The sequence below is a fragment of the Polyodon spathula genome, chromosome 14 (genome assembly GCF_017654505.1).
Source record: "Polyodon spathula isolate WHYD16114869_AA chromosome 14, ASM1765450v1, whole genome shotgun sequence".
Taxonomy (NCBI): Eukaryota; Metazoa; Chordata; class Actinopteri; order Acipenseriformes; family Polyodontidae; genus Polyodon; species Polyodon spathula.
In genome coordinates this window covers 11,871,930-11,898,413 of record NC_054547.1, presented here as the reverse complement: position 1 = coordinate 11,898,413, position 26,484 = coordinate 11,871,930, and the positions used below count along the sequence as shown (strand labels likewise).

Here is a 26,484-nt window from a genome sequence, read left to right as displayed (position 1 = left end):
GTACATTTTTTCCATCTAAGGGCCCTTCGCTATTTCTCTGTCCTCGATATTTCAGATAATGTGTTATATTACTCTTGGCACAAGTATTGCATCTGTAAGTTTCTTGGCACTGTTCTTCGTATTTCATGGAATTATTTTAAAAACGAATTTACGTCAAACTATAGCTGCAGCAACTTTTTTGAGTTGTTTGTTACTGACATCACTTGTTCCATGAAATTATCTTGAATTCAGAAATATTCGATGTCAAACCAAAGATTAAATTAACTTTATGCCAAAACTAATAGATACATTGTTTTGTCTGAATGGCTGCACCTTTTTAAAGAACTCACTCCAAAAATGGCAGTTTTGTTCAGCTCTGTCAAAAAACTCACTGCTCTCAAAAAGTCTGTTTTACTTCCCTGAGACATGGGGTGTAACAGTAGATATTTTTTATGGGTTCATTTTGCAGTGAATGACAGAGCTAACTGTACATTTGTTTAATTACATAATTAAGTCTTCATGGACACTGTACAGTATAGACATTGATGCTTCCTTAGTAGTTTGTGTTTTGACATGCATTTGGAGTTATAATTTATTTGTGTTGGTTTCCAATGACTTGAATGAACTATTCTTTTTTCTTTTTTTTTTTTTTTTTTTTTTTTTTTAGGTCTTGCCTACGTATATAAAACATATTTAAAAAGTGAAATTCAGATAAATTAAATTCAGATTATTAAAAATAATAATCACAAGCTAATTAAAACTGCCCTTGTTGTTAATCACAATGATATACTCTCCAACAAAAGTTGAAATGGAAATCTGGTCAACAATTTAAAGTTAAGATCCACTCAGTCCTCAAGCAATCCCTGCCGAATTAAACTGTCAAATTTTTAGATGTTAAAATGTTATGGATGAGCCAAGAATAATGAAAGAAGGAAGATGCTGTAATTTAAATGACTAATAGTTAAGTGCTGAGGTTAATCAAACCAGTCTTGCCTTAAGCTCTTTGAATACCTTCAAAACACGTGTGACATTTTAGAGATTAACAGATAAAACACCCCTCTCTTTTTGTCCAGGGTCATTACAGAAATGGGGCTTACGAGCTCAGGTTATGTCACCACCTAAAGGAGTGGTGGTGGAAGCGATGATAGTCCTCCACTGGGTTGCATAACTAAACCGATTCTGAGCACTTGTTTTAAATCTTTTGAGTTTCAATAATGCAGACAAAGACCCCTATTCTAATAGTCAAGGCTAGTTCCCATAAGATGAAAGGACCTAGGAGAAGGGATTGCTGTGATTGAATTTCTCATAGTTTGGAATCTTTTTAAACTCCCCAGCTTGTCATTTAAATCCCCTTGGTGAACCAGAGATAAAGTCAGTGTCGTCTTGCAGTTGGTTAGGTTAAGTTGGGAGGGGGGGCTGGTACCACAGCAGTCCCTCAGTTTAAACCACACCCTTGTCCCTCCCTGAGTTCTTTTCCTCTTCTGGGAACTAGACTGAACCCTGTTCTAGTATATCTTAAGAACTGGTCTTTTGTAACAAGTTTAGATTAACAGTATTATCACATTCTAAGAAAAGTGTTACTTTCTGGACAGAACTGGAGTAAGGTATGTGACAAAAGCAGTAATATATGTCTATGGAAATTTGGTTTAGTTATTTGAATAACAAGTGAAAAGGTTTAGAACTAAACATTTCAAGCCATACTAGCACTGAATAATCCCCAAGTAAACAATAAAGTGAGCACGGATTGTTGAATTACTGTGTCTTGCAAGTCATTGTAATTTAAGCAATTTTTATTCTTGAATTGTACGTGGATCATCAGTGAAATTATACAGTGGGCGTGTACACAGCTTGCATTTAATGTACTGCCAGCATAAGTACAACACAGGAGCTGCAGAGGAAACCATCTTGTGTGTTTCACACACATACAGTAACTATACATTTACATATTGGTATTTGTTTCAAACTAAACTTTTTTTTCAATTTTTATTTTTTACTTGAATTATTGTAAATTATTATTACTTTAATTATTATCAATAAATAGATAACTACATAAATACATACATATTTTTCTAATTCAACATTTACAATAGAATATGTAGATGGAGCCACATCAGGTTCAACTTTGGAAGGCTTACGAAAGTGGTTTGATCATTGTTTGCTGAGGTTTAATCTTCCTGAGACAGCTTGGCTGCAGATCTGTTAAAATGTGTATTCGATGAATGATGCAACCATTTGAATTTATCCTGCTATACTATGATTGAAAGGAGTTATTTTTAAAAACATTTCTAATTGTATACATTAAAAGTTGATTATATGGTAATGCTGCCACGAATGCCCCGAGCCATAATAAAAAATTGCTCCCCTCTGAACTTTATTAGTGGCCTGTTTGTGGCTAAGAAAATTAAAATGCTAATCGATCCAATGTCGGGGATATACAGTTGCTGGTTATAGTGGTTTAAAAGTGTATTACACGATAATCACTTTTGAAAAAGACAAATGTTTAATTATAGTATTGTATTGTAATACAAAGAAAAAATTTAAGTTGTTCTACGTCAACAATGGTTCCCTCAAGAACCATAACAGCCAGTAGTGTTGGTTAATGTATTGTGTGGTGGTTATGAAAAATAAAGAACAAAACCCAATACACATGGCTTTTAAAATCCATGTCTGAACAGAAGTGGAGGACGGTGTGTCACAGACAGGTCAGGGTGTGCATGAATAGAAAAGGAGTTGTGGCCGGAACTGTGGCAAACAGAAACATTGTACCTGGTCTTTCTGCTCTGGGCAACACCCTTCCACTGACAGCAAGCCTCAGGGATAGGGATCGTCACCACATTATGGGCCCCTGTGTTAAACATAAAAACAAAACTTTTGTGAGCCAAAGCTAGGATTTTAAAAAAATCTTTAACAGTGCATGTGATTGTCTTTAGTGTATTTTTGTCTGTAAAAGTACATGGGAGGACAGTATTTTCACATTCAAACAATGGTGGCATTTAGATCTGCCAGCATTCCTCTATAAGAGAAATAGAATATAGTCAGTTAAACCGCAAGAGACTAAGTGGTGAAGATTTTTATTTTTATTTTTTATAAACAGGTCTGTTTTCTCTTTGGTAAACTGGTAGCTCATTGTTATTACCAATCTATTTGTCAAACAGACGTCTCATGGCTACATTTGATATGGTTAAAAAAAAAACAAAAAAAAAACATTTTTTAATATAGTGGATCAGTTTGTCAAAGTCATATCAGCTACCAAGCCCTCTCTAGAATCTGTGTTTCATAATAACTCTAAGTCTATAACTGCACCACATATAATTGTCTCCAGATGCAAAGTTGAAGAGGTGAACTCCCTGTATGTCATCCAGCACTGGAAGGAGCCGGCTGTCCGTAGGGATGCTGTCAGTGCTGATAGAAGGCTGTGTTTGGGGTTAGACGCAGGAGAGACATCTGGAAGCACTCGGGACACCCTACAGCTCCATGACACCAGAGTCCAGAGTGAGACTCGAGAAGGTGAACGCTCATTATGGTCTGAGTGCTGCACAGGGAGTTGACTGTAAAAACAGTACATGTCCAAGCAGTTTCTGTCCACGGTAGTCTTTAAAGAACCTGTCAAGGAGGAAGTGTTTGGCACTGTCTTGTATGTTACAAAAAAAAGCCTCTGCATATTAAGTTTTTTGTTCTTTGTACCTTTGTACCTTTTCTACACAGCATTCAAAATGAATGTATCTGTGTTGCAATGTTAAAGAAAATATCTTATTGAGAAAAATATAAAGATAGAGTATGACAAATATATCTATGGTTAAGTCATTATAAAAAGCTTTTCTATACTGGTTACAGAGGAGAAAAAGACTACTATTTTACAACCAACTGGTGGTATGGAGCCTGCACCTGAGATTTAGTGCAACTAATCCTGCATGGCAATGTTTATCAATAAAGAAACAGATACCTGATAACCAGTGAAAATCACTGACAAAACAAGACTAAAATAATCAGAGAAACTCCAAATTATGAAGACTCTAAGTACTGTAACTTCTTTGAGTACGTTTAGTTTTGAACTGGTGTGACATAATAATTGGCAAGGGCATAAAGGTTATATTTCCAATTAAATTAACTTAGACTTGCAACTAGGGGATATAAAAACTCACCATCATTTTACTTTTATAAGGAATATATTATAGGTCTTACATTTATGTGAAAAGAGCTAATGGGACTTGTAAGAACATTTTATTATTTCCAGTTACAAAAAATATGTTTCAATAATCTTTAAATACTTATAGCAGTGTCCCAAAAGACTATACATAAAATAGTTGCTCTTTAATGATTAAGTTTACCTACTGAAAAACTATTAACATTCAGGTAGTTTTTTTAAACTTCACACATTAGTGCTTTTATTGAAATATCTGAAACTGGGAATCAACCCAACCTGTAAAAAAAAAAAAAAAAAAAAAAAAAAAAAATAAAATCTTCTAAATAGCCCATACATTATTTTTCTACAAAGACATTCTAAATTGAGTTTCAAGTTGAGTACAGTAAATACATCCTGCTGCTTCGTGCTGCCCTGCTGTTCTGCATAATAATATCTTCCAAAAACAGTTTGCCAAGGAATGTTCTCACCTGGGAAAATTAAAAAACGTGTGGTTACCAGAAACCAGGCTATTTGTGAGCCAGCAAGTAGCTGCCGGACTACAAAGATAAAAAGAATCTGGATATCCACTAATGTTCACAATTCCCATTGGTTAAGATTAAGAAGCTCCCTGGAGACAAGGACAAGTTACAAAGGAAACATGAAGGCCCTAAGTCAGGGGTGTCAAATAGGTCCTGGAGGGCCGCAGTGTCTCCACCTGAGCCTTCAATTACTTAATTGGTCTAATTGTTTGATAGGTAGTGTACCTTGAATCAACTGCTTTTTTAAAACCATTAACTGTAAAAGAGAGCTTAAGTTGTCTGAATGAAAACCAGAAGACTGCGGCCTTTGAGGACTAGAGTTTGACAAGTTAAACAGGAGTTTACAGAAGGCAATCACCCAGCTGATTGATGAACTGGCCATCAGATTGGGTTCAGCTGTAGTCACTGCTATAAGGCAACCCTAACCGAGCACATCTAAGTGATGACTCTTTTGAGGGTTGCAAAGACATGTTTTGTTGAAATCAACGCATTTATCTCAGGGTCACTTTGGTTGGGAGTAGAATCATCTTCATTGGCCAAGCATGTCATATAATACTGATGATGCTTTCTATTCTCCCTGTCTGAGTAGTGCAGTGCACACTCACCGCTTATAATGGATTATAACAATATTATACTCCTATAACTTGTCTAGAGTAATATACTGGAATATGTGTAAATTGCTATATAGTACAACTGCATCTGTAATATTTAGTGGCTAAGATGAAGTTTCACTCTACCTCAAAGCAAGATATGATTCCACTGAAAATGTGTACATATTATAAGGAAGAATAGGGTTTTAAATATTGACAAGAGCACATTTTCAGCTCAGAACCAGGTCACCTTCTTGCACAACTGTAATGATTTCACTCTGTGGTCAGGGGGCACTCCTACTTCATAGCAAATGCTGCTGTGTACCCTGGATTTCAAAAGAGAAGTGCATTTAAAATAGCATTAACAGAATGGGCCAAAGCAATAGAACCGTGATCTTAAATCATGGTAAGCTGATGTTTCAAGCTGTGAGAGACTCCAAGTCTTAAAGACCATGGCAGTGCACCAATACAACTTTCACAGACGCCCCATTGTCAGAGACACTGGACCCAGATGCCACTGACACTCACACTCACTCATTTAAACTCACTTTTGAACTATGTTACAGTATATCACAATTCCACTGGTTTCCTCTCTTGCTGGTTCACATAATTTCTTGCCTGAGCAGCAGAAAAAATGGTCTTGTTTTTTGTTTCCCTCAGTCTTATATTTTTAACATATTTTTGTGTTGATCCTTTTTAGGTAATGTGTAATTTAAAAACTAAGAAATGTGTGTGCAGAGATTATAACACACTAGCTCCCTTGATCAATCCCTCCTCCAGGTACCTGTATGCTTCGGAAGCAGTTTGTATAGATGTATAGGAGTCACTGAGCATCTTGCTTAAGATCTTGAAATCAGTAAGTCTTTATTACTACATACGGTACCGTAAACCAAAAGACCTTTACTCAGCCAGATCATAAACTGTGCAGCAATATGGGAAGATGTACTGAATAATTGAAAAGTTGAAAATAAAACATGGCGGGGAATTGAATGAATTGTAGGAAAGACATATGGAAGAATCGGCAGCTTAAAAGTTTCCTAGAAGAGAAAGTGAATAATCTCCCCTGCAAGCTTAAAATATTCGGTGCTGTACATCAGTGCGTATAAGGAAAGCATGAACTATCACCGTGGCTTATATTTCACATGCAAGTGGCAAAATTAGAAGAGCGTTTGGTAAAAATAACATTACAACTGCATTTAAACTAGATGAGACCACAGGGTCCACTTCTAAGAAATAAGGATTTCCTGCATCATAAAAAGTTATTTTTAAAATAAATATTCCCATTCAGCAAAGTCAGTAGCAGCGTAAACAAGGGAGAGCTCGGCTCCCAGAAAAAGATAACAAGCCAGAAAAACAGCCAGCAGCCCAAAAACTACAGCGAAAGACTCAGATTTTTACCAGCACTGCAAATGATACCCCCTTCTCAAATTCACAATGCATTTCTATACCAACCCATGTTATACAATTTCACCAAATTGTTTGTACAGCATATTTTATTATATTCAAAATTGTAATCTTCAGTAAGAAATACAGATATAATACAAAAAGAATTTTTTTTTTTTCAAAAGTATGTTTTTGTTTGTTGAAAATGTATAACGTACATTACATGAAACAAAATGCTTTGTTAACACGTGTTAGTCAGTGGTATAAAATGAAACAATAAAAATAGAAACAGTTAATTAAGACAACCCAGTCTATAGCTTTTGTATTATTCTTATAATTCCCAGCGACATCAGTCGATAAAATCCGAAAACTTGCTTGTTGTTTGAGACAGAAAGGTTGTGCTTGTTTGCTGTCCACAAGGATAGGGTGATTGAGGTTCACTTTTTTGATTGAAGTTTCTCAAATCCACTGTCTTCAATAAAGGCGCCTCTGAAAAGGCAAGGTGATACCTTCTCAAACAGCAGAGACTGACGCATGGTGTCTACAACAGGTTGTTGGGGGGGGGGGGGGGGGGGGGGGGGGGGGGGGGGGGCGATATTTGTTCTAATTATATACAAGTGTATTAGTGTTACAGTGTCTAAAGAAGCATGCCATGGCATAATATTCTTAACACTTCAAGTTTTATTCAGTCTTTTACTGTCTGATTGGATTTCGCATCTTAGAAATGTTCATCAGTGGAGTGATGCACAACCTAGAGTAAGCTTTAGTTGTAATTCCCAAGAGATGGATTTTGCCAGCCATGGTCAGTCTTGGGCAGGTCTTTGTGAAAGCAGGTGCAGTCATAATCTTGTAGCGCATGTTGGTTGTTGCTTTCAGTTCACTGTTGGCACCTGGTTTAAGCTGTACTCCTTTGCTTTGAGGCGCAGGTTGGCGATGCTATTCGCCATGTTCATTCCCTGGGTGGTATTGGTGTTAGCGCATGTGGGTGGGTAGGTAGCCATGGCACTGCAAAAGAAAAAGAAAACAGATGAAACATGGTGGGTAGGTACCAGGCACTGCACAAAAGAAAATTAATATATTATTACGTTAATATATCGGTATAAAAATTTTCTTAGTCTGACAGCTATATATCCTTGATACACACTATATCTATTCTAATTCAGCATCACATTTTTCAACTATATTTTATATGCCTTAGTGTAACAGTCTTGATACACACTATATTGTACCTATTTTATTCAAGATTGTTAAACATGCAAACATTTTTCAACTATATTTTATATGCCAGTACCCACATGTTTAAGATGGGTAAAATCCCTGTTATCTTAAAGGATATTGGAATTTGTAGCCAATACTTTTATGTGAAAAAACTTGATACCAGTACTAACTGAAGCTCTTCATGTGCATACACCTCAGTGTATAGAGAATGTAGAGGTGCATCTAATTTCATTAATAACAACCTACACAATGTGATGTCTGTGGCTCTTAAGTGTAATATGGGACACAAGCTAGATGTTTCAAACAGTAACTGTAACAAGAGGCAGAGCTACCAACTCCTTTAATACCATTTAGCCCATTAAAAAAAAAAAAACACATTTTCTTATTTTAATCAGTGTTTACAATGTATCTGGTTCTTTTATTTGTATTATTTATTCACTGTTTTTCTTTCTTATTTCTCCCCCCCCCCCCCCAGCTCCTTATTAATTTGACCCAAGTAGACAAAAGAATAATACATCTCAAAAAGACACTGACAATGGTTTCATATCTAAACGAGACATTGACAGTAGTTTTCAGTCACTTGACATTTCTGTTTTTCTGATTCAAAAGGCAGAAAGCTAATTCTTGGGTGTAGAAAGTAAGCACCTGAGAAACTGAGAGAAAAAAAAAGTGTTATCAAGAAAATAAAAAGAACTGATTGTAAATTTGAACTAAAATTATGAATAATTGTCAATCTCCTTGGTTGTTGGATGGGGGGATGGATTGTAAAACACATAAAGGTAACACTGAGGTTAATAAAATCAAAAAGTACTTGCATTCTGAAGGCAGCATTTTCTGTGAGACTCTCATTGGCACGCCTTCCGGACTTGGATACCAGCTTGAAATATATAAATTGTGAACATGTGATGGCCCTGTTGTGCCTGCATTCACTTGTTTAGGGGGTTTAAATGTTAGTGGCAGGTTTGCCTATTTTTTGTAAAGTACCCCTTACAAAAAATAAAATAAATAACATTTGAGAAATAAATTTTGACAGAATTATAGTAAAATCTACCTTTCTTTCAAATGGGAGATTCAAGCCAATGGGAGTCACACAAAAATCTGTGCCAAAAACACTTACAGTATATATTCTATATTCATTTTTTTTAAAAATAAAATTAATATATATTTACATAAAGGTTGGCACCCCTGTGTAATTAGAAATGACCAGCACTGTTTTAAAACTGGTGAAGGCAGACTGTGTGGGATTTCAGCCTATTTTGCTGGTTCAAACGTTTTTTTTTTTTTTTTTCATGCCAATACCTACAGCCCATTGAATTTTTCTAAAATGAAATGTACTGGGTAGTGCTGTATATCAAGTTGCTGTCAACTTGGGCTGCTTTCTATTGTAAACCAGCTGAATGGCCAGTGGGAAACCAGTAAAACAGCAGCAAGAAAAGAGGATGACAGAAAGAGAGGGATTAAAGAAGCAGAAGAAGGAGCAAAAGGGAAAGAAAGAGGCAGAGATGGTGAAGCGAGACAGAAAAAGAGATGAGATGAAGGCAGTGGAAGATGGAAGGAGAGAGAGAATACAAGATGGACAGGGGAGGGATGGAAAGAGTAACAGAAGTGTTCGTACCTGTATGGAGAGGCAGTGCCCCAGGACAGGTAATCATTGGGTCGGGGTGCAGGGCGAGGCACTATTGGCTGCTCCACTGCCGTCACATCTCCAGAGTAGGACTTGAGCAGGGAGGCGTTTTTACTGGCCAGCATAGCTCGCTCATTCCGACGGAACTTGGCCCTTCGGTTCTGAAACCACACCTGTAAATGTTTTTTAAAGAAGATATATGTTTACCATCTGATATTGGCATTTGTTGGAAACAAATGAAAAGAAAACATTATATATTGAAAGACGATCCACATACATAGGAAAATGAAGGCAGATAAATGGCTAAAAGACATATAATAATGGTTCCCTTGTCACCATAAATATAAATTCTACCACCACGCTAAATAAACTGTTACACTAACTTAGATCAGTAGAGAGATTTTCATCGCTGACTGAACTTTTTACAATCAGTCTCAGCCCACTAATACAGTGAATTTGGCTGCTGTGGTTTATGAAAATTGAGCTGCAAAAAAAAAAGAAAGAAAGAAAAAAACAAAATGAAATACAGGATGGTTTAGAAAACACTAGCAACTTCTTAGCCAATTCATAATTAGACATTGGTTCACGATAAAGTTGAAACAACGGTCTACTGTTGATATTGGGTGTGAATTTCTGTGGTCACATTTTGCCTTTTGCACAGGTCATAATGCTGAGCTGTTTGATTAAGGCAGAGAAAAACAGCATTCTATGCAATGGTGACACAGCTGACGCCTGCAGCATTCTATATCAGTTGCATAAAAGGTATGCCTTTTAGTCTGCTGGTTTTGCCAAATACAATTATGCATATAAATAGAAACTAGAAAAGGAAAAATCACATCTGTGTAAAAACAGTTTCCTTATGCTGAAGGATCCTGTGTGTGTGTGTTACCTGGACTCGGGCCTCGGTCAGGTTCACTCTGCGTGCCAGGTCCTCTCGCACAAAGGCATCGGGGTAGTGCGTCCTCTCAAAAACTCTCTCTAGTGCCTGTAACTGGCTGCTGTTGAACGTGGTTCTATTACGTCGCTGTTTCCTTTTCTTCTTCTCCTCTGAGTTTAATTGATCATCTGGAATTAAATAATATTAAAAAAAAAAAAAAAAGTTTTCAGAAATAAAACTTGTGTAAGCCAGAGCACCCCTAGTTACATTTACATGCATGCACATATTTTTTTTTAATATATAGGCAACAATGAAATAGCACAATTAAAAAAAATCTAACCATTGCAATTGCAGCCATTTAGATAATAAAATAGGGTAATGAAAAGTTATGGAATTAATATCTCTGACAATATTTGACTGCATTTAGTGTTTTGTTAGTTGCAAAGGTACCAGTATGGAATATTTTATCGATCAAAAAGTAGATATATGTATGATGTTTTCTCAAAAATATAAAAGTCTTTGGTCAATATGGCCTTAGTGCAACATAGAATTAACCCCAAATTAATACTTTCTGCAATTAAAGTATACAATACACACACACACACACACACACACACACATGCATGCACGCACACACGAAAGCACACGCACACACACACACTCCAAATGTGAATAGCAGCCAATCCCCACTTTGAATGTATCAATTATAAATACAATTTTAACACAGATACAAATGTATCTTCCCCAAAGTTGTCACCCAAAATGCAGCATTATGTGCTACTATATACTGACTTCCATGTACTCCACCAGTTTATATGTGTTAAAACCCTAAAGAAGCTGTTCACTATAGGATCTCATAGCATAGCTTTTCGACAGGCTTGGCAGTGACTGGTTGGTTTTTACTCACACGTTGAATGCATTTGAATAGATATGTTGAGATCAGTGCCCCCCTAAAAGGTTGCATTTATACTGCAACTTCAAAAATACAGGCGACCACTGTGGCTTAAAGTTTTCTAGTTTTCATATATAGGGCTACATTAACATTTTAAAACTAGAAAATAATAGACAAAAAATTGAGTAGGCCTTTACTTTTTATTTTAAATGCGCAGTTAAAGTTTAACGCAAAATATTATTCTACTGCGATTATGACTACTACTATGATGACGATGATGACGATGATGACTACGACTACGACTAAGACTACTAATACTACTAAAACTAATAATAATAATAATAATAATAATAATAATAATAATAATAATAATAATAATAAGTTTTTGAAATGTTTGTGATATGGGTTTAACCTTTGGAGGCTTGATTTACCACTGCTCTGGTAATCTGGATAAATGCTAATTTTGGAAACTGCATGGTTTGGAGATGTTTTCTGGGGGGTTATAACTATCTAATTTATTAAACTGGGTTTAATATTAGCAGTGTGTGTTTGTATAGGGAAACTTAGTGCTATTTCTCACACAGCTACTGTTTGCTAAATGGTAGGCTATATCTAAAACCATACTCTTTGGTACATAATGGTGACATTTTAAACTAATGGCCGAAAATTTATACCAGCAGCATCTGAGAAACACATGATTTGGGTTATTTTGTAATGATAGTCCTATACATGGTTTTTTTTAATGCCATAAAATCGTAATAAATTGTAGTGGAACCCCACAGGAATATAAGCTAATGCAATGGAATGCCTAGGGATTTGCTTCCATTATATTAATGTGTAACCAAATAAATAAAAGTGAAAATCACAATTGGGATCACATTTATTAAAAAACAAATCGAACTGCTTAAGTTAGAGCAATACAAATTTGTCCTCGGCCTATTTCAAGCATACACCTTACTCCCATTAGCCTTTTCAAAGGACCAACGAGAAGTTTGTTCCATTACAGTCTTCGAGTGTATCGCGTATGCTTAATAAGGCTAACAGATTATTCAAAACGGTCAAAACTGTTGTTTTATTTTTATTTTATTTTATTTCTACACGATATATTAGAAAGTGCTAAAAGATGGTAGAAAAATCCAAGTTTCTAAATTGTTAAAAAGTATGAAGTTATTTTAAAATTACAAATAAATGACAATTTACAATATGTCTTATAAGACTGGGGACGATATTTACCTACGTTACCTATTTATAATAATATAATAATAATAATAATAATAATAATAATAATAATAATAATAATAATAATAACTGGAAACTGTATAGAAGTATTACTATTTCTGTAAATTAAATAAAACAGAATTTTCTGTACCCCTATCTATTTTAAATAATTTACGACGCTCAAAAAATAGTGTAATGATCGTTATTTCCGCACATTTAAATAATTGTAATAGCACTGGGATATACGGTTTTCAAAAGATAGATTTTAAAATCTATAACATATAAACATATGACCTTTAATTTCATCGATTAGACCAGTTTTCACATTTTCTCTGATTGTCTATATACATTTCCTTGTAGGCAAAGTGGTAATTCGGCCTACAGACCTACGATTAAACACTTTGGTTATACAACATTGAAGCGTAGACCTATTAAAGACTTTACCATTAAAAGTGTACCATTAATAATTGTTTGTATCCTTTGATTCGTGAACCCTTAAACAACAACCACAACAACAACACAATAATGTCACAGTTCCTAAACGTAATATATTATTAGATATACACTGCATTGTATACGTGTTCATGATATATCTTCATATTATGGTTTGTGGATTGTCAGAATGGAAAACTGACCGCGTAAAGTTTGTTGTGCAATCGAGTGACAACAGAGCCTTACTTTGTTCAGCTGAGGGGATTTCGCTGTCAGATGTTTTATTGGTTATGTAGGTGTTGTTATGCATGTACTTGTATTTATTATATATTGAAAGATGTTACTAAGGTTGTGTAACGCAGTGTAACAACACTTACTTAAGGAATCGTCTTATTTATTTACTTAAAGAATTTGTTAAACGGGGGTTGCAATACCGTGTGCATTCTCTCGCAGTACACGTTTCGGTTATCTACATACGCAATACCGATGTCTGAAAAATAAATAAATAAATAAATAATATACTTTATGGGTTATATAAAAGGTAGGTTATAGTTACCATTTCAAATGTAAAATTGATCATGGAAACGAGACTTCATCAGCAACGCTGTGTCTGTCCTGAGATCTTTTGTGTTCACTTTACCAAACCCAGCCTCCCTTTCATCTGTGTGGTTTGAGATAAAGAGGGCTTAGAGTTCAGCGCTGATCCATTCATCACGGGAGACTTTTCTCTCTTTGCTCTGAAGTTTTATTGGGGTGATTTAAGGTCTGATTGATGTGTATAATATGGAGTGTGTCTGTGGCACGGCTGGCTTTCTCCGAAGGCCACTCGTCTGTAAGCTACATTTAGAAAATATCTTTCATTCTGTTTAGTTCTAATTTAATTGTATCCAAACCAGAGGACTTTTTTGTGCAATAGATAAAACGAGGCTATTAAATAAAACACATCACATCATCAGTATAGTCACTAAAATACACTTTTGGACGCATATGCTAAATGTGTCCAAAACACTAACCTGCCCTATACTGCAACATATTTTTTAAGAGTTTGAATACACTGTATAAATATAGTTTAAAATAACAAATATGAGTAGCTATAAAAACATTGGGGCCATATTCACAAAGCATCCACCATCACTGTGGTGTTACAGACGGTGAAACAAGTAATGTTACTTCTGTAGTCCTTACAAAACACTGGTTCAGGAGACGGCTAAAATAAAATGATTCCGATTTTAAACTATGTACATTCATTGTAGAAGCGTATGCTTCATGTCTAAGATCAGTTCGTGTAAAATAGATAAAATCATAAACATTGCCTGTATTTTAAAGTATTTTCCGTATGTTTATTTAATTTAAAAGTGGGAACTGGGGTCCATGTTTTTATTTGTTTATTTATTTATTTATGTTTTAAATAAACTATTTAACTTTTAATTGTACAATAAGAAAACAGCCTGCGACGAGGCTACGATCTACTGAACTTTAGGGGCCTATAGGCTACAGCTACTCAAACAAGAAGTGTTTTTCTATAGGCTATAATGATGGCACAACACCATTAACAGTTTAATCATTAATTAATTGTTATTACATTCATTATTTATAATTTAAGCCAATAAATTCAACTGTTGTTAAACATGTTTGTGTGTAAAACGAGAACTAAAAAGTAAACAGGAAGAATCACACCATGTAAAAAACGATGTTATTTAGGGTGAAAGGGGGCGGAAAGCTAAATATATTGTTTTTCTTCTTTAAGTGGTAAATTCGTTCTACCCAGAGAGCCCGTGTATTAAATGTGATTCATGGCTAATCGATGTAGCCTATGTAATCAGATTAGTGACCATATAACCCCAACTGCGCACGGACATTACAGTGTGAATACCTCACCAGCTCATTCCTACCGTTTCTTGGTTACATGTGTTTCTCACAATGAACTTGTTAAAATAATCTGTTTCCACTAATTTATGAATTCTATGCTGTGAGAGACACCTTCGTTTGATTATATGCAGATTAAAATTGACACAACAGCACACAGTTTCTGTAATGGAACAGTTATTGCACACAGACCGCGTGCGTAACTCTTGTTGCTGTCCACTTATTGTTCACCTCTTCTCCACTGAGATATTACATTGCGATTTTATTTTCGATATTACCTGTACCATACATTTTTTTTTTTGGCCAGCTCACTGTCATTGCTGTAAACTACAATTATTGTGACCTGGGCTTGTCAAGTGCGCTGTGATAAAACACACTGGACACATTTCTTCTAAACCAAAAAGGTTCTACACTGTAAAATAAATAAATAAATAATAATAGACGTACAAAAATACCTCTTATTTATTTGCATTAACATTTATTTCTTTATTTTAAGTACACATTTTTAAGCAGACAAATGTTTAAAATCGAATCCGCCTTTTAAACGAAAAGTCTTTTACGCATTTGGTTGTAAACTCACCCTGTTGAGAGATTTTCAGATTGGGTAATGAATTGAAAGTCCAATTATTTTGAGGCATATGTCGACTTTGTAAAATGTTAAACATTGTGGACCTAAATTAAAACAGCCTGAGTGTGAAAATGGTATTATTTTTAGTCTACACACAACCCGGGTGCTGATTTCGAGATTTAATGCACAACTCCATCATTTCGATCTAATGACTAACCTAATAGTAGGCCTACTAGCAGTTCAATTGCAGTTAAACTTCATGCCAAAAATGTCTCGTTTGAACGAATTCAAAGTTCTGCCAAGTTAACGCTGTAGTAGGTTTTTTTGTTTTTGTTTTTTGTTTTTTTAAAGTTTAGCAAAGGATGTTTCATACAGAGTGGGTGTATAACATGAAAATTACAGGCTTGTTTTTCGTTCAGTTTTCTTTTTTTTTTTTAAGTGGCTGTCGTATCTGACTGCATATCTGTAGCTATGCTGTATTTATTTAAGCAATGGTCACACTAGTTACTGATGTTAATTACGCAGCAGTTCATCAGGCTAATTGAACAGCTGTCATATTATGTGTACGACATATATATATATATATATATATATATATATATATATATATATATATATATATATATATATATGTCTCTCTGATAATTGTAATACAACACATTCTATATACATTAAAATAATTAATCAAATCACAATATTTATTTCCCAACTTTTCTTTTTGCACACATGTAAACCTGATTCCAAATCAGAAACCCTCTTTACCAGTTAAGACGATCTCCATAAAGGATGACTCCGGTCTTTCTGAAAAGTTTGATGTTTTATAGCACAGTGGGCTATAACCCCGAAGTTCACTAAAGCTAGAGTTAAAATGAAGTCCATGCAGCGCTGAAGTGTTATTAACCGTTGAATATACTGGCATCTTAAGCTTTGTGCTCTACTCACTCCATTAGTTTATTTAAATGCCGTGACAATGTCCTGAGCCCACTGGCTTAATACACTAGGCCTATTGTTAAAATACAAAGACCGTAAGGGTCATCAGATTCCATTTAACACACAGAATAATACCAAACAATAAGTTCGAGCGCATGGGTTTAATATAATTACTTTGCCATTCTAAACATATGGTAAATATCTGCATACTTCTTCTTTTGTACCCATTCACCCGTAGGAAGACTCGAACTGATAATATCAACTCACACCGCCACGCTTCACTGACATCATGGCAAATAAATGACAGAGAAAATTGAACCATTTAGTCTGCAGTCGCATTCGAATTACAAAATACAATGACACATGTGGAAGCTACTGCAATGAACCCTACTGAGTAGATGTTTTTTTTCTTCTTCTTCTAAATATATGTGTAGGCCTATGAAAGAATACAATGCACCGAGTTATGTTCATTTTATTCTCTCGTGTCTTACAGATGTCAGATCATTTGGCGCCGTCTAATTGACATGTATGTGCTAATGTGACAATAATGTCCTCATTAAGGTGTTAATCACAGCTCCAGCCCCCATATATTTCCCCGCGAGTTTAATTCTCACTTACTCTCCTGCTGTGTGGTGTCGCTGCCGCTTGTCAGCCCAGGAGACTCCAGCATACTCCTGCCCGCCTCTCCGGCACCTTCTTCCTGGTGAGTCCCCACCATCTCCCCTGCCTCCTCCAGATCCAACAGGTGACTTACTGAGAAGTTCTTTTTAGCCTGAAGATTTTCCAGATTTGCTGTAATCGGGCTCTCCAGACGACTGGAAATCGAAGCTTGCCTGTCCATTACATGGGCATAACCAGAAGTCATGACTCACACCGTTCAATGCGCAAAGAAAAAATGAAATACCCAAAATATTCCTTACATACAACAACCACAAGCAGCACCAAAAAAAAAAAAAAAACCAAAACAAAGGACACAAAGTTCACAATAGTAGCTATCCAGATGGAATAACCGTTATCAATCAGCTCACAGGTTTCTTTAACTTGTCGATCACTGGTCTGGTCACGCAGATCAAGAGCGTGTTTTCTTTCGCAGAGATTGGTAAACACGTTGTTTTCGCTTCAGCCCTTCCTTACTTCCACACACAGAACATTCGGGATATAAACGCCTCGCCTCGTCTACGAGGAAATCGTTCCTCCTTTCTTACTTCTGTTGACTCACATAGATGACTAAGGTTACAGAAAAGATGATGTCTTACAGATGTAGATATGAGTAAACTCACTCGGATTACTCTCGTGGAGGAAGAAAGCTGGAGACTGTGCTTTTAGCAGCGATTTCTTCTCTCAGCTGGATCAAGTAACTCTCATGCACTTCAAAAGGCACACACTGGCATGCTGGTGAGCCTTTACGGGGAATACATGAAAATGTGAGACCCCTGGGAGGGTAGATCGACTTAATAGGAGCCTGTAATTACGTGGCAATGCCTTTGTGCTGCTTCTGACGTTTTACAGACCACTCTCTCCATCACAAACCACCCCTCCCCTTACACACACACGCACACAGCACCATTTCCACCAAAACAGTCTGATTGGGAAACCTTAGCAACATCTGAGCTGGGCAGGGAGCCCCGGGGTTTCGTAAGGAGACCTAATTAGCATCTAGCGAAATAATATAACAAAGAGAAACTGACAGCTAGGATACGCGGTCCACTTCAAACACAATGATTATTTTGATTTGGAATTAACTCCTCCACATTTGTTTTAGATCCTGGTCAAAAATCGAATTTGCATGTTTTGTTAAGAGCTGCAGGGAAGACCTTTGGAAAAATTCCACATCCAATGCAATCAACTTTCTTGTTTCCTGCTGTGTATGCTTTCCGCTCTGGGCTCGAAAGAATATAAAAAGCAATATATTTCTAAACAGACACGGTGTACAGTAAAAATAAAGTTACTTTTAGTTGAGAGGCTCACTGTAGAGACCATGTTTTTCTTTTTTTTATTGTAGAACAATCACTGTCTTTTAATGTATAGTCTGTAAGTGAACCTGGGTGTGTGTATTACAGCCGACCGACATTTTAATGATAATCCAATTTACCTAACTACCGTACCTCAATAACCCGTTCACTATAATAGAACTGCACAGCATTATTTTGACAACGGGTAAAAATACATTTGTGTTTTGTCGTTATTTTTTATTTATTTTTAACACGTAATGAATAGGCTACAGCTGGAAAAATAGCTAAATAGTAATTGAGAAAAAAAAAGTTTACATGCGGTTGGATCTTGTTGTTGTTGTTGTTGTTATTATTATTATTATTATTATTATTATTATTATTATTATTATTATTATTATTATTACCCACCGTTAATCTTGTCATTATAAGTACATTACTATGTGGCAAGCAGTTAAAATGTGATCTTCTAGACTGTTAGTATTTTGTTGCGTTTCCATTAAGAAATGCATTAAAAGTAAGGATTGCGTGCGCTTGAGTGAGGGTCTCCATGTGTTCAAATGGCAGGAGTCTGGGCTCCAAGCTGCCATAGACAGCCAGCCCATGGCTTCCAGCCCCTGATCTGGGAAAAGAACACTTGATGCCATCAAAGGGATCCAGATTGAAACCAGATGTGCCTCTCCGTTCATTCCAGCATTTAATTAAGGAGCTGGGATGGAGGAGACCTTTTTCATCATTAGCTTTCCTCCAGATCCCCTTTCCCCTTTAAGTCTAAGCGCCCATGTTGGTGCCAGTGCAATATGTCTGTCTTTTTCATCTAGTGCAAATCTTCCCAAATTCAACCCCCTGTCAACACGTGTTTGGAGAAAGTATTCTTTCTTTTTTTTCGATTACACAAAGACGAGGAAGGAAACGTCAAATGAACTCTGCAGGAAGTTTATTAACTAGCTTTTGCTTGATTTTTTAATCGCACCTTTCAGAGATGTGTTTATTTTTCAACCTTAAAAAAGCTATCATGTTAGAAATATTGTTATTTTCTCGCGTAAACTATTTTTTAACAGGGCGGGCAGATTTCGTTGTAAGCTTCGATTATACCGCTAAGGTAAAATTATATTTTTTCAGCATCTGCTATACATATAGACTATGTCCTCGTCTGGATCCAGTGAGATAAAATAGTCAACTTCAGTAATAATAATAGTTAATTCTGAAAAAAATAGTTAATTCTGTTAAAATCAGTTTGGCAAAAAGGTAAAGGAAAAAAAAAAACTTGTTTAAAAGAAACTATATATATATATATATATATATATATATATATATATATATATATATATATATATATTAGTAGACGCAAATTTGTCATTCTAACGGTGGGAATAAATAAAAAAACACTATCCTACGGAGGGATGAGTTAGGTTAAGTAAACCATATATATATACGATATAATACCCCCTTTAGGTGGTGATTATGCAATGATGGCTTCGGTAGTAAATTTAGTTCGTAATAAACAATACGATTAAACAACAATTACAAACATAAAAACAGACGTGTTTAAATGTAATATTGAGAATATTATGATTTTGCAATATGATTGATATGACTAAGACACATAACAATGTAATGCCTCTTTTAGAGCGTTGTTCTAATGTCCGATGCAAAGACTTAATACAGGGCTATAGATCTGGGGAAATAACAAGAATAATAACATACGCAGTTGCATCATAGGTACATTACATACACGTCATTGTTACAAATCAGCATACCTGTACTTTTCTGTGGGATATGATTTATTAAAATCGTTTTTCACATTTCAGAAGCATTCGCTATGGTGTAATTTGCCCAACATTTCACATTTCCCTGCTGTTTAATATTGGGTGATAATAAACAATAATAATACTTTTTTTTAAAGCACACAGTATACCAATAGACATCTAATCATTAAGACAATGGTCGTAACTACAAGGACACACTGACACACTCGTATCCTCAGTTTTTTTGTAATGCTGGTGCTAAAAATTTGACTAAGGTGCAAAACACTCCTTCATTTACTCTGTTGGTTTGCCGTGTAATATAGATTTTAAGGTTGAATAGTAAATACCAAGCAGTCATATAAATACTGCCAGATAGCTTGAAAGCAAAGTTTGACCTAGGTAGAATCTGGTTACGACGCTGATTAGGATTTACATAAAATGAAAACATTTCCTAAGTCTTGATATTCCTGGCTCTTGAACATATTTTGCTACATAAATCCCAAATATGTGCACTGTTCAACCAAAGTGTGGGTCACTCAGAAACCAGAATACCGTTCCGAATCTAGTAGACGAGTCCCCATTGTATATTTAAAACCGGTCCCTAATTATCAATCGTTATATTGGGCAGCGTGCCTGGTAGAGCATTTCCACTTGTTTGACGGGTAATAAGATCAGTGAACCATCCCAGGGTCAACGGTTGATCCCCAAGTCCCTACTCGGCTAACGGTACAATGATTAAATCAGTCACTTCCAGGCGTCTCTGGGCAAGACGACGCCAACCCACAACACTACTCTCTCTGTTTGAGGTTTTGAAGCTCCCCTCAGGCGACATCCCAGCATCTTGTAGACGTCATGCCTAGGCGTGTCTATGCTGTTGCAAGAGGTTCCTCCAATTTAGTGAGAACCTTAGGGGGCGCTATTTTTTTTTTTTTTTTTTGCAGAATATCGTTTGTAGGAATTAGTAATGTAAATACAGTGCAGAAAATATCACTCTGCACCCCGCGACGCCTAAATTACACGCTGCCCTTCGCTCCGTGTTATTGGCAATATGGAGATCGGGTATTTGATACTCATCCTCTTCGCTTTAAGAATCAGCTGCGGCTGCACTTGACCGTGGACCAAAATATACCAGCTTGTAATAAAATGTCAGAAATCCGTCAACTATTTTCCTTCTTATTTTAAATTAACACCATGTTATGAGGGCAAAAAAAAAAAAAAAAAAGCATTTAAAAAAAAGTAGAAGTAGTGGCATAAAAGCCGACCAGCAGTTTAGCCATGCATGGCTATAATAGCTTCGATGACACGTCCCAGTTTTTGTCAGAGCCATTGCAGGGTAACTGGGGCATGTTTCTTAAACAATACACAGGCTAATTAAAAGCAGTGCATGAACCATCGACAACTGAAGACATAGAAAATAACAATACAATTAGCTGCTGAAATCTTTATAAACAATTGGATGCAGGAGAAATTAGATTTTTTTTTTTTTTAGTTGGTGGGAGTAACATCTGTAGTGTTTTAGTATACATTTGGAAGCCTATATATATATATATATATATATATATATATATATATATATATATATATATATATATATATATAATGCTCAGAGATTGTAATGAAACAATATAAACTTGTTTCACAGGACGTGTCTTGTGTCCAGTCATTAGGTTAAAATTAATTTCACGCCGGGCTTGGTAAACTGTATACGTTGCTAATTCACAGCAGATTGATCTCATGTGGGAACACCGCAAGCAGTTTGTGATTAGTGTTTAGAATTAATGGGCAGTTTTAATGTGCAGCCGCCCGGGCTCAGCCAGCGGAGATGAACCATACACTGCGCTACACAGATTGACAAAGATGCACTGTGCTACTCGAGGACAGATTGACAAAGATGCACTGTGCTACTCGAGGACAGATTGACAAAGATGCACTGTGGTACTCGGGGACAGATTAACAAAGATGCATTGTACTCGGAGACAGATTGACAAAGATGCACTGTGCTACTCGAGGACAGATTGACAAAGATGCACTGTGGTACTCGGGGACAGATTGACAAAGATGCACTGTGTACTCGGAGACAGATTGACAAAGATGCACTGTGCTACTCGGGGACAGATTGACAAAGATGCACTGTGCTACTCGGGGACAGATTGACAAAGATGCACTGTGCTACTCGAGGACAGATTGACAAAGATGCACTGTGCTACTCGAGGACAGATTGACAAAGATGCACTGTGGTACTCGGGGACAGATTAACAAAGATGCATTGTACTCGGAGACAGATTGACAAAGATGCACTGTGCTACTCGGGGACAGATTAACAAAGATGCATTGTACTCGGAGACAGATTGACAAAGATGCACTGTGCTACTCGGGGACAGATTGACAAAGATGCACTGTGCTACTCGGGGACAGATTGACAAAGATGCACTGTGCTACTCGGGGACAGATTAACAAAGCTGCACTGTGCTATTCGGGGACAGATTGACAAAGATGTACTGTGCTACTCGAAGACAGATTGACAAAGATACACTGTGCTACTCGCGGACAGATTGACAAAGATGCATTGTGCTCGGAGACAGATTGACAAAGATGCACTGTGCTACTCGGGGACAGATTGACAAAGCTTCTGCTCCAGTGCAATATTTGCTCCTCATTTGAATGTTAATGACAGGATTCCTACACACACCTACACTGTTATGTTCGCGCTCTGAAATATCAGCAGGGTGTTTTTTGTTTGTTTATTTGTTTGTTTTTTTAAACGATTACACATCTTTGCCTATTAGAAACTATACAAATCAGAATGTCTCGGAAATACATTACAGCATTGAATCATTACACGCAAATGAATAAATATAGCTTTTAAATATTACTGTTACTGCAGCAAAAACAAACGTTTAAGAATTAAACAAACAGCTGATGGGACATATTATAGACACATATTGGGGTTTATTTTAATTATTTACTTCACGCACCAAAGTTCGGGTTACCAAATTAACTAATACAGTGGGAAACAAGCAATGCATTTATAATCTACTGCAAAATATACCTATCAAAAAACAACAATGTGTTTCTTACCAGCATCATAGAAAATATTATCGATCAAAGAAAGAAAGAATTAGGCATTCGATTTTTGTAAAGGAATTCATATTTTTGAACAAGAAGCGGTGCATCATGGCAGCGAATCGAGGAAGCATTTTAAACTGTCTTTGCAAAAATAGAACGTGACTGTCGCATTTTAAGTTTCGATAAGCAGTAAGCGCCACGAGGCATCAAGGACTGAGTTTTATTGCCAAATGAGGGAAATAAAACCAACCCGAGGTCACGGCGCCCCTTTAATCAGCACCTGGGGTCACTGGACAGCGCTGTTCCTCGTGAAGCGGGGCAGGCGAGAATGGTAAAAGGATCAAATCAATCAGGTCGGGTTGAGATGGAAGGGGAAAAACGCGATTTGAGCATCGAGAAAAGTCAAAACGAAGATAATTGCCCAACGGAAATTGTAGATCTGATACACATTTAGTGGGGAAAAAAAAGGTATTTTGAAGTTTGGCCCCAAACCTCGGTCCCGGTTGGGTATCAGATAACTCTCCCCCGGAGGGACAGAATTCCCACAAATTTCTCTTCACTGAAAACTAAAGCCAAGAAATGAGACTGGGCAGACAAATTGGCACCACTGTGTTTTTTTTTTGTTTTTTTCCAGAGGAAAGAAGGCACTGGATTTGTTTTCTTAAAAATTACATAAATGAATGTATTTGGATCTTTAGGTTATAGTATAGTGTGTGTGTGTGTGTGTGTGTGTGTGTGTGTGTGTGTGTGTGTGTGTGTGTATATATATATTATATATATATATATATATATATATATATATATATATATATATATATATATATATATATATATATATATATACTATATATTATATATAGTATATATATTATAATATATAATTGTTTCCAGTTTAACATGTAGGGTTTTCTCTGTATATTAGCACTTTACATTAGATCTTTTTTAGACATCCATCCAAAACAGAAATTAACATGTTAAAAACGCATAAATTCAATTTAACTTTTCAAGAAACATTTAACACCAATGTAATAATCAGATCACACACACACACACACACACACACACACACACACACACACACACACACACACACACACACACACACACACACAGTTTAGTGCAAATATAAAATGTAATGTGTCAAATGTAAAGTGTCACCTTTGATTAAAATTGTTATTTAAATGTCAATTTAATGTGGTAAAGCAAAAAGTATATAGTCTACTTTATGTCCACCGCTAATTTATTATAAATTCAGAATATCACACCAAGTACACTTAAAATAAAGCAACATCAAATACATTTTTTTTTTTATTATTATTAATAATTATTACGAGATCATTATGAAGGATTTTGGTGTAAAATAGACTCATACAAGTATTGTTTAATTTTATATGGGAAGCCGCTGATGACATTTTAAACAACTGTTTGCGTGGTCTTCAAGTCACTGCATATATAGTACAACGGCTGCTTATGAATGGTTTAAAAATGCATTGAAAAAAAACATTTATGTATGTGATAGGATTTACATTTCAGAAACGGCTACATTTATACTTCTGGGATTAAATATTGGTTTGATTTAGAGTATACATATGAGTTTAGTTAAAAACGGCAGAACTATTCCTCTGTTTTATTTCAATAAAACAGAGTTATTTTATTCAAAGTTTCACTTCACTAGAATTTACAAGGTGCGTGTCGAATTTATTTACGCGGTTGTTTTACTAGAAAAACTAAATCCATATTTACGCCGTTCAGATTTAATTGGATTATGATTTAATATTATCAATAGGCCTAATAATCGTCACCATCACTATTTTTTGGGTAATGTATAGGTTTAAACTTACATAATAAAATCATTGCTGGTGGTTTGAGCCTTACTCAATACTTGTTGATCTTCGGTTGAAAATGTTTTGAAAGTGTGTGTAACTACCACCAGGATGTTCCTTCCTTCTTCTAATGCTATAATTACCACCGAGTACATTTCAGTTCCCAATTTAGGTATACGTAGTTATAAGGCGTTACCAAAAGAATATATACAAACATATTGTTAATCAGTAAGCCAATGAATTTGTAGAGTATTATTCTTGTGAATTCGAAAAAAAAAAAAAAAAAGCTAACCAATTTTTTTTTTTGCGCTCTTGTATGTATTTTTTCTGTCCTTTTAAGACAACACGATATGGTAGCATCTGACTCAAACCGTATTGCCTTATGGTACGCATGGTAATTAAACATTTGTCTTTTTGGGATGCACATATAGTCGAAGAGAACGGTGCAAGCACACACATTTTGGAAATCCAACGATTCCTTGTGAAAATGCCCCATGATCAATGTTTTTGGATTCTGGGATTCAGCGTTTGCTAGACTGTGGAGAATCACAATGGAATAATTGGAAGGCTGAATAACATCATATAATAAAAGCTGGTGGTTGTGATTTCATGAACGATGCTTATTAACATATGATGACGGTCCTTATCTAGTAATTATCCATCAAATTGTCTCTTCATAACTATATAGCATTTCTACAAAAATGGCAACTATTATTTAGCTATTTTTCATGTTTATTTTCTAGAAACAAGTCCAATGGGGGCATGAACTACATACATTTTAAATAGCCTATTACATTCAAACCCGAAATGTCAAGTTATGGAATCTGTTAACGATAAAGTTAATTATGCGCCACCTGTTTTTACTTTATGTAAATAATTCTAAAATGTCAATTGTATGTGTGTGGTTCATAGCTTTACAGACAGGTGCCACTTTGTATTCTTACTAAAATTATTCCTCGCTTTAAATATGTTTCTGATTCTAAAATGAAACGGTATTAAAATGGTATTAATTAAAAATGACGCTGGAATATATGTGAAAAAAGTGCTGTTATTGTAGACAGGACTGCCACAATCCAACGATTAACAACTGATTCAGTGCTTGTTTGTTACACATAGCTTTTTTTTTTTTTTTGTCTAAGTCTCATTTCACTTTTCTCGAACACGTAATCCATTTCCTTACTAAATATCTTGTAATGTTTCAATGAATAAGATTGATAGATTGATGGGACTAAATTCTATTTTAACTGCAGTTTTTTTTGAAAGGTTGTCTGCATGCATAAAAAATGTGTTAATTTGTCATTTAGCGCGAGCTTTCCTTTAATGGTTAACCCATTGCAACTTCGCTTTTTCTGTTGAACGGTGGGTATGTGATACCACAATGCATACATTTATTATTAATATATAGTTATTAATATGCAGGCTTATGGAAATGTTTACATTTACAACAGGTCTGCATCAATATCAATACTTTTCGATATAACCCTTGATATACACTATTATACACCGTTATGGTAGGTTCTAATCCTTTTATTCAAACGTGTTACCCACTCATTTGTGGCTTTGTATATTGTGGGGCTTTTGTAAAATTGCAGATTACAAATAACGTATTGTTTTTTATATTTGAAAAACAATCAACATTAACAACACTAGAGTAAAAGA

General features: G+C 35.6%; 1 protein-coding gene across 3 annotated transcripts; it reads right to left on the bottom strand.

Moving 5' to 3' along the window:
• Positions 1 to 7,190: 7,190 nt before the first annotated feature.
• LOC121327218 (paired mesoderm homeobox protein 1-like) lies at positions 7,191 to 17,707 on the bottom strand. 3 transcript variants are annotated; one of them, XM_041271105.1, is made up of 5 exons: positions 16,858 to 17,707; positions 10,346 to 10,521; positions 9,448 to 9,629; positions 8,644 to 8,709; positions 7,191 to 7,619 (listed from the first exon to the last, which is right to left on the bottom strand). In XM_041271105.1, exons 1-5 carry the CDS (start codon positions 17,102 to 17,104, stop codon positions 7,487 to 7,489), a joined length of 804 nt encoding a protein of 267 aa, XP_041127039.1. In that variant the 5' UTR covers positions 17,105 to 17,707; the 3' UTR covers positions 7,191 to 7,486. The 3 variants fall into 3 exon arrangements, with proteins under 3 accessions (XP_041127039.1, XP_041127037.1, XP_041127036.1); XM_041271103.1 differs by having other exon boundaries at positions 8,648 to 8,709; positions 16,858 to 17,702; XM_041271102.1 differs by lacking the exon at positions 8,644 to 8,709 and having other exon boundaries at positions 16,858 to 17,700.
• Positions 17,708 to 26,484: the final 8,777 nt, after the last annotated feature.

Bases quoted from the DNA above. Each gene is read 5' to 3' on its own strand.
- LOC121327218 (XM_041271105.1), bottom strand. From the start codon at position 17,104: ATGACTTCTGGTTATGCCCATGTAATGGACAGGCAAGCTTCGATTTCC. The intron at 10,522-16,857 runs GTAAGTGAGAAT...ATTTAATTCCAG, and splicing joins CGACACCACACAGCAGGAGA to ATGATCAATTAAACTCAGAG. The intron at 7,620-8,643 runs GTACTTTTTGAT...TTTCTTTTGCAG, and splicing joins ATGCTGCCTTCAGAATGCAA to TGCCATGGCTACCTACCCAC.